At 45.8% G+C, this 8945-nt stretch overlaps 1 protein-coding gene across 2 annotated transcripts in view; it reads left to right on the top strand.

Moving 5' to 3' along the window:
- The window catches only part of usp48 (ubiquitin specific peptidase 48), a 28027-nt gene that overhangs the window by 14021 nt on the left and 5061 nt on the right, over window positions 1-8945 (top strand). For both annotated transcript variants that reach the window (XR_014630677.1, XM_084446267.1), the window contains exons 13-18: window positions 3826-4026; window positions 6120-6234; window positions 6669-6811; window positions 7293-7370; window positions 7953-8077; window positions 8904-8945. The exon at window positions 8904-8945 is cut by the window's right edge and continues 81 nt beyond it. Coding sequence is in view for 1 of the 2 variants with exons in the window: in XM_084446267.1 (XP_084302393.1) it covers window positions 3826-4026; window positions 6120-6234; window positions 6669-6811; window positions 7293-7370; window positions 7953-8077; window positions 8904-8945 (704 nt within the window). In the remaining variant the exon portion in view is untranslated. The remainder of the gene's footprint in view (window positions 1-3825; window positions 4027-6119; window positions 6235-6668; window positions 6812-7292; window positions 7371-7952; window positions 8078-8903) is intronic.

The following is an 8945-nucleotide window of genomic DNA, read 5'->3' on the forward strand; positions in this document are numbered from 1 at the left end:
GTATTTAGGTAGTGTAGTTGAGGGTATATACTGTATTTAGGTAGTGTAGTTGAGGGTATATACTGTATGTTTAGGTAGTGTAGTTGAGGGTATATACTGTATATTTAGGTAGTGTAGTTGAGGGTATATACTGTATGTTTAGGTAGTGTAGTTGAGGGTATATACTGTATTTAGGTAGTGTAGTTGAGGGTATATACTGTATTTAGGTAGTGTAGTTGAGGGTATATACTGTGTTTAGGTAGTGTAGTTGAGGGTATATACTGTATTTAGGTAGTGTAGTTGAGGGTATATACTGTATGTTTAGGAGGTGTAGTTGAGGGTATATACTGTATTTAGGTAGTGTAGTTGAGGGTATATACTGGATGTTTAGGTAGTGTAGTTGAGGGTATATACTGGATGTTTAGGTAGTGTAGTTGAGGGTATATACTGCATGTTTAGGTAGTGTAGTTGAGGGTATATACTGTATGTTTAGGTAGTGTAGTTGAGGGTATATACTGTATGTTTAGGTAGTGTAGTTGAGGGTATATACTGTATGTTTAGGTAGTGTAGTTGAGGGTATAAACTGTTTAGGTAGTGTAGTTGAGGCTATATACTGTATGTTTAGGTAGTGTAGTTGAGGGTATATACTGTATATTTAGGTAGTGTAGTTGAGGGTATATACTGTATTTAGGTAGTGTAGTTGAGGGTATATACTGTATGTTTAGGTAGTGTAGTTGAGGGTATATACTATATGTTTAGGTAGTGTAGTTGAGGGTATATACTGTATTTAGGTAGTGTAGTTGAGGGTATATACTGTCTCATGTTTAGGTAGTGTAGTTGAGGGTATATACTGTATTTAGGTAGTGTAGTTGAGGGTATATACTGTATTTAGGTAGTGTAGTTGAGGGTATATACTGTATGTTTAGGTAGTGTAGTTGAGGGTATATACTGGATGTTTAGGTAGTGTAGTTGAGGGTATATACTGTATGTTTAGGTAGTGTAGTTGAGGGTATATACTGTATGTTTAGGTAGTGTAGTTGAGGGTATATACTGTATGTTTAGGTAGTGTAGTTGAGGGTATATACTGTATGTTTAGGTAGTGTAGTTGAGGGTATATACTGTATGTTTAGGTAGTGTAGTTGAGGGTATATACTTTACTTAGGTAGTGTAGTTGAGGGTATATACTGTATGTTTAGGTAGTGTAGTTGAGGGTATATACTGTATGTTTAGGTAGTGTAGTTGAGGGTATATACTGTATTTAGGTAGTGTAGTTGAGGGTATATACTGTATTTAGGTAGTGTAGTTTAGGGTATATACTGTATGTTTAGGTAGTGTAGTTGAGGCTATATACTGTATGTTTAGGTAGTGTAGTTGAGGGTATATACTGTATTTAGGTAGTGTAGTTGAGGGTATATACTGTATGTTTAGGTAGTGTAGTTGAGGGTATATACTGTATTTAGGTAGTGTAGTTGAGGGTATATACTGTATGTTTAGGTAGTGTAGTTGAGGGTATATACTGTATTTAGGTAGTGTAGTTGAGGGTATATACTTTACTTAGGTAGTGTAGTTGAGGGTATATACTGTATGTTTAGGTAGTGTAGTTGAGGGTATATACTGTATGTTTAGGTAGTGTAGTTGAGGGTATATACTGTATTTAGGTAGTGTAGTTGAGGGAATATACTGTATTTAGGTAGTGTAGTTTAGGGTATATACTGTATGTTTAGGTAGTGTAGTTGAGGGTATATACTGTATGTTTAGGTAGTGTAGTTGAGGGTATATACTGTATTTAGGTAGTGTAGTTGAGGGTATATACTGTATTTAGGTAGTGTAGTTTAGGGTATATACTGTATGTTTAGGTAGTGTAGTTGAGGCTATATACTGTATGTTTAGGTAGTGTAGTTGAGGGTATATACTGTATGTTTAGGTAGTGTAGTTGAGGGTATATACTGTATGTTTAGGTAGTGTAGTTGAGGGTATATACTGTAGGTTTAGGTAGTGTAGTTGAGGGTATATACTGTATGTTTAGGTAGTGTAGTTGAGGGTATATACTGTAGGTTTAGGTAGTGTAGTTGAGGGTATATACTGTATATTTAGGTAGTGTAGTTGAGGGTATATACTGTATGTTTAGGTAGTGTAGTTGAGGGTATATACTGGATGTTTAGGTAGTGTAGTTGAGGGTATATACTGTATGTTTAGGTAGTGTAGTTGAGGGTATATACTGTATGTTTAGGTAGTGTAGTTGAGGGTATATACTGTATGTTTAGGTAGTGTAGTTGAGGGTATATACTGTATGTTTAGGTAGTGTAGTTGAGGGTATATACTGTATGTTTAGGTAGTGTAGTTGAGGGTATATACTTTACTTAGGTAGTGTAGTTGAGGGTATATACTGTATGTTTAGGTAGTGTAGTTGAGGGTATATACTGTATGTTTAGGTAGTGTAGTTGAGGGTATATACTGTATGTTTAGGTAGTGTAGTTGAGGGTATATACTGTATGTTTAGGTAGTGTAGTTGAGGGTATATACTGTATGTTGAGGTAGTGTAGTTGAGGGTATATACGGTGTTTAGGTAGTGTAGTTGAGGCTATATACTGTATGTTTAGGTAGTGTAGTTGAGGGTATATACTGTATGTTTAGGTAGTGTAGTTGAGGGTATATACTGTATTTAGGTAGTGTAGTTGAGGGTATATACTATATGTTTAGGTAGTGTAGTTGAGGGTATATACTGTATTTAGGTAGTGTAGTTGAGGGTATATACTGTATGTTTAGGTAGTGTAGTTGAGGGTATATACTGTATGTTTAGGTAGTGTAGTTGAGGCTATATACTGTATGTTTAGGTAGTGTAGTTGAGGGTATATACTGTATGTTGAGGTAGTGTAGTTGAGGGTATATACTGTATGTTGAGGTAGTGTAGTTGAGGGTATATACTGTATGTTTAGGTAGTGTAGTTGAGGGTATATACTGTATTTAGGTAGTGTAGTTGAGGGTATATACTGTATTTAGGTAGTGTAGTTGAGGGTATATACTGTATGTTTAGGTAGTGTAGTTGAGGGTATATACTGTATGTTTAGGTAGTGTAGTTGAGGGTATATACTGTGTTTAGGTAGTGTAGTTGAGGGTATATACTGTATGTTTAGGTAGTGTAGTTGAGGGTATATACTGTATTTAGGTAGTGTAGTTGAGGGTATATACTGTATTTAGGTAGTGTAGTTGAGGGTATATACTGTATGTTTAGGTAGTGTAGTTGAGGGTATATACTGTATGTTTAGGTAGTGTAGTTGAGGCTATATACTGTATGTTTAGGTAGTGTAGTTGAGGGTATATACTGTATGTTGAGGTAGTGTAGTTGATGGTATATACTGTATGTTGAGGTAGTGTAGTTGAGGGTATATACTGTATGTTTAGGTAGTGTAGTTGAGGGTATATACAGGTACTGTATGTTTAGGTAGTGTAGTTGAGGGTATATACTGTATGTTTAGGTAGTGTAGTTGAGGCTTTACATAATGTAGACCTATATGAAATTCACTTGATGAAATGCCGATGTTTACTCTAGCTATGCCTGTTTTTCTGACAAACGCCAGACAGCAAGAATGCTCGTGCTAATGTGCAATAATGTGAAATGTCCATTTAGAGAGCGTAGAAATAAATGCAATTCATTGTAATGATACGAACGTCAGTGGTGTAGTGGAGGGTATACGCAGGTATACCCACTTCTGTATCCATGGACCCACAGTATACCCACTTCTTTAGTTACCTATACACCCCCCCGATACCCCGTTTGTACACAGCGGCGTCTGCGTTAGCGGCGATTAAACGGCAGCGCGTCTCCGCGTGTGCTCTTCCCGGCAGGCCAGCCGTACGAGTTCGTCCCCCTGGACTGGCTGAAGAAGTGGCTGGACGACTCGACGTCCACCAAGGAGATGGACAACTCCCACTTCCTGTGTTCGCACGGCAAGCTGCACCCGGACAAGGTGGGCGAGGCCAAGAGGATCTCCCAGCGCGCCGCCCGGCTGCTCTACGAGCGCTACGGGGGAGGACCTCGACTGGACTGTAAGAGCTGGCTGTCACGGTCGTGTGTTTGGGGTCTATAGGGGTCACGGTCATGTGTTTGTGGTCTATAGGGGTCACGGTCGTGTGTTTGTGGTCTATAGGGGTCACGGTCGTGTGTTTGTGGTCTATAGGGGTCACGGCCGTGTGTTTGTGGTCTATAGGGGTCACGGTCGTGTGTTTGGGGTCTATAGGGTCACGGTCGTGTGTTTGGGGTCTATAGGGTCACGGTCGTGTGTTTGGGGTCTATAGGGGTCACGGTCGTGTGTTTGTGGTCTATAGGGGTCACGGTCGTGTGTTTGGGGTCTATAGGGGTCACGGTCGTGTGTTTGTGGTCTATAGGGGTCACGGTCGTGTGTTTGTGGTCTATAGGGTCACGGTCATGTGTTTGTGGTCTATAGGGTCACGGTCGTGTGTTTGTGGTCTATAGGGGTCACGGTCGTGTGTTTGGGGTCTATAGGGGTCACGGTCGTGTGTTTGTGGTCTAGGGTCACGGTCGTGTGTTTGTGGTCTAGGGTCACGGTCGTGTGTGTGCTGTGGTCTATAGGGGTCACGGTCGTGTGTTTGTGATCTATAGGGGTCACGGTCGTGTGTTTGTGGTCTATAGGGGTCACGGTCGTGTGTTTGCTGTGGTCTATAGGGGTCACGGTCGTGTGTTTGGGGTCTATAGGGGTCACGGTCGTGTGTTTGGGGTCTATAGGGGTCACGGTCGTGTGTTTGGGGTCTATAGGGTCACGGTCGTGTGTTTGTGGTCTATAGGGGTCACGGTCGTGTGTTTGGGGTCTATAGGGTCACGGTCGTGTGTTTGGGGTCTATAGGGTCACGGTTGTGTGTTTGGGGTCTATAGGGTCACGGTTGTGTGTTTGGGGTCTATAGGGTCACGGTCGTGTGTTTGGGGTCTATAGGGGTCACGGTCGTGTGTTTGGGGTCTATAGGGGTCACGGTCGTGTGTTTGTGGTCTATAGGGGTCACGGTCGTGTGTTTGGGGTCTATAGGGTCACGGTTGTGTGTGTGCTGTGGTCTATAGGGTCACGGTCGTGTGTTTGTGGTCTATAGGGTCACGGTCGTGTGTTTGGGGTCTATAGGGTCACGGTCGTGTGTTTGGGGTCTATAGGGGTCACGGTCGTGTGTTTGTGGTCTATAGGGTCACGGTCGTGTGTGTGCTGTGGTCTATAGGGTCACGGTCGTGTGTTTGTGGTCTATAGGGTCACGGTCGTGTGTTTGGGGTCTATAGGGTCACGGTCGTGTGTTTGGGGTCTATAGGGTCACGGTCGTGTGTTTGGGGTCTATAGGGGTCACGGTCGTGTGTTTGTTGTCTATAGGGTCACGGCCGTGTGTTTGTGGTCTATCTGGCAACACTGGGGTCATGTGAGTTTACAGCGCAGCTAACATTCATTTCATCTGAAGTTAGCTAGCTACTGTAGTACAGTAGTAGCTAAAGTAGCTAGTAGCTTGCCTGATGTTAGTTTTAGCCTCAGGTATTTCTAGTGTAGCTGAAATGGCATGTTCACAGGTGGCCAAAAGAAAAGTCAACAGTGAAAATAGGCAATTCAGATGAATGGATCGCAAAATATGCCCTCATCCTCCCTCCAACGAGCACCAAACCCATGTGCTTAATATGCCACGAAAAGGTAGCTCTTGTGAAATGGCAATTTGATCCGCCACTATGAAGAAAAAAAATAATAATAATTTTGAGCTCGGGGTGAAATTGGAAAGGAGGAGATACAGGAGGTGAGAAGATAAGACAGGAGGAGACGAGGAGACAGGAGGTGAGGAAATAAGACAGGAAGAGAGGAGAGGAGATACAAATGGTTATTTGTAGTAGAATTGTTTTCTTAAAAGACGAACCTTGGGATTATCGGGGGGGGAATGTGGAGCTTTAGGATTTGTATTCGAGCACCCCTGCTGTAGCCTATATGGGTTAAGATACACATTCGGAGTGACTGCTTTTAAAAGACTAAACATGTTCAAATGTATAGTAAAACAACTCAAATTTCTGTGTGTGTGTGTGCGTGTGTGCGTGTGCGCGTGTGTGCGTGTCGGGTGTGCGTGTGTCGGGTGTGTGTGTGCGCGTGTGTGCGTGTGTGTGCGCTCAGGCTCGTCTCTGTGTGAGGAGTGTGTGGGCCAGCGCTGTCGGGTGTTGAGGCTGAAGAACCAGCTCAACGAGGACTACAGGGAAGTCTCCAACATGGTGAAAGGCAACAGCAAGAGGTGACGTGTGTGTGTGTGTGTGTGTGTGTGTGTGTGTGTGTGTGTGTGTGTGTGTGTGTGTGTGTGTGTGTGTGTGTGTGTGTGTGTGTGTGTGTGTGTGTGTGTGTGTGTGTGTGTGTGTAAACTCCCCTCTCCCACGTCTCCAGTGACAAGGGCTACTGGGTGTTTGTGGCGTGGGGAGGGGCGTTGGGTTATGTGAGTAGGTGTGAAGGACTGTGTGTGTGAGGTGTGTGCGTGCGTGCGTGCGTGTGCATGTGTAAACTCCCCTCTCCCACGTCTCCAGTGACGAGGGCTACTGGGTGTTTGTGGGGGGGGGGGGCTGTGTTATGTGAGTGGGTGTGAAGGACTGTGCGACGTGTGTGTGTGTGTGTGTGTGTGTGTGTGTGTGCGTGTGTGCGTGTGCGTGTGTAACCTCCCCTCTCCCACGTCTCCAGTGACGAGGGCTACTGGGTGGGCAAGGCGTCCCTGCGTATCTGGAAGCAGCTGGCTCTGGAGCAGCTGGAGGAGGACGAGGAGGAGACCAAACACAGCAACGGGAAGATCAACGGAGAGACGCCCGACATCACAGCCACCACAGGTACGCTAGAGAGATCTACAGCTGGGTAGATATCTAGGTTACCAGCTAGATAACGGAGAATAGCATCCGTTTGCCTCCCATTGGAATTGACTGTCATTGTCCCCTCTTGACCACCATGCTCTCTGTTCTGATTGGTTCTGACCAGAGTGCGACAGTGACCTCCATGCTCTCTCTTCTGATTGGTTCTGACCAGAGTGCGACAGTGACCTCCATGCTCTCTGTTCTGATTGGTTCTGACCAGAGTGCGACAGTGACCTCCATGCTCTCTGTTCTGATTGGTTCTGACCAGAGTGCGACAGTGACCTCCATGCTCTCTGTTCTGATTGGTTCTGACCAGAGTGCGACAGTGACCTCCATGCTCTCTGTTCTGATTGGTTCTGACCAGAGTGCGACAGTGACCTCCATGCTCTCTGTTCTGATTGGTTCTGACCAGAGTGCGACAGTGACCTCCATGCTCTCTGTTCTGATTGGTTCTGACCAGAGTGCGGGCCCGAGCCTCAGGATGGCGCCGGAGACGAGGAGAGGAAGACCTTCAATGAGGACATCCTCTGCTGTCACGGTAACTAGCATTTTTGAACACTTCAATATAGTTTTTTATCACTTGCTAGTCCAGCGGTCACGGCCGAGCAAACGAGGAAAAGACCGTCGCACGCAGGTGAGGTGAGCAAACCTCTGAAACGACACACGAAAACAAACCGACGGAAAGACATCTTAGAAGAGATCGTCGGCGTAAAATATAATTATTTATTCATGTTATTGTGAAGTTGTGACCCCTCAGGTTCTGTCCTGTCCGCTGACATCACACAAGCAACACTGTTTTGGTTTTGAAGTGATCGCTGGCAAACGCAGTCCAAAAACACACCCGCAATCACCTTAGGCGTCGCCACACATAACTCAACCGGGAAGTTTGAGATGATCACTTTAACCAGTGCCATTCACTTCATACAGAATTTCTTCAAAGTGTAAAGATTTTTGAAATATCCCATTCATAGTGGTCTTAGACTATCTTTTCTCAAAAGGTGGCCGGTAGTAGCGCAACGCCCGCTCAAGTCTCTGACCCTGTGTGTTCACGGTTCCGGCTCCCGTCCTGTGGTTGTGATGATGGTTCCATGTCTGTCGTTCTGCGCCCTCCCCCCGGCAGGAGGTCTGTGTATCCTGGAGACGGAGAGACGGTTGGTGCCGGAGGAGGTGTGGTCCAAGCTGAGGGCCTACTTCCCCAAAGCCCCCCAGTTCAACCATCAACAGGAGTCCTGCCAGCAGTGCCTGGTGAGGGGGGGGGGGGGGGGGGCGGTACCCACAGACCCTTCATTCACTACAGCGCCGATTCAATACGGATCTGGAGCTGCTCGCATTAGAGAAACATGGAGTGTTTATTTTGGAATATTTAGCCTCTGTTTGTTTTGTAGGAATGCAAAAATATGGTTTCTTGTCATTGAAATGGACCCCTAGACTAGTCACTGCTGGTCCAGTGTTGTCCCCCCTGCTAGACTAGTCACTGCTGGTCCAGTGTTGTCCCCTCTGCTAGACTAGTCACTGCTGGTCCAGTGTTGTCCCCTCTGCTAGACTAGTCACTGCTGGTCCAGTGTTGTCCCCTCTGCTAGACTAGTCACTGCTGGTCCAGTGTTGTCCCCTCTGCTAGACTAGTCACTGCTGGTCCAGTGTTGACCCCTCTGCTAGACTAGTCACTGCTGGTCCAGTGTTGTCCCCTCTGCTAGACTAGTCACTGCTGGTCCAGTGTTGTCTCCCCTGCTAGACTAGTCACTGCTGGTCCAGTGCTGTCCCCTCTGCTAGACTAGTCACTGCTGGTCCAGTGTTGTCCCCTCTGCTAGACTAGTCACTGCTGGTCCAGTGTTGTCCCCTCTGCTAGACTAGTCACTGCTGGTCCAGTGTTGTCCCCTCTGCTAGACTAGTCACTGCTGGTCCAGTGTTGTCTCCCCTGCTAGACTAGTCACTGCTGGTCCAGTGTTGTCCCCCCTGCTAGACTAGTCACTGCTGGTCCAGTGTTGTCCCCTCTGCTAGACTAGTCACTGCTGGTCCAGTGTTGTCCCCCCTGCTGTGTGTCTGACCTCACCTGGTCCCGTCTCGACCCCAGAGGCTGGAGCGCGAGGGGAAGGAGAACGAGGCCCTGAACAGG

The sequence above is a fragment of the Borostomias antarcticus genome (assembly GCF_949987555.1).
Source record: "Borostomias antarcticus genome assembly, chromosome: 11".
Lineage (NCBI taxonomy): Eukaryota > Metazoa > Chordata > Actinopteri > Stomiiformes > Stomiidae > Borostomias > Borostomias antarcticus.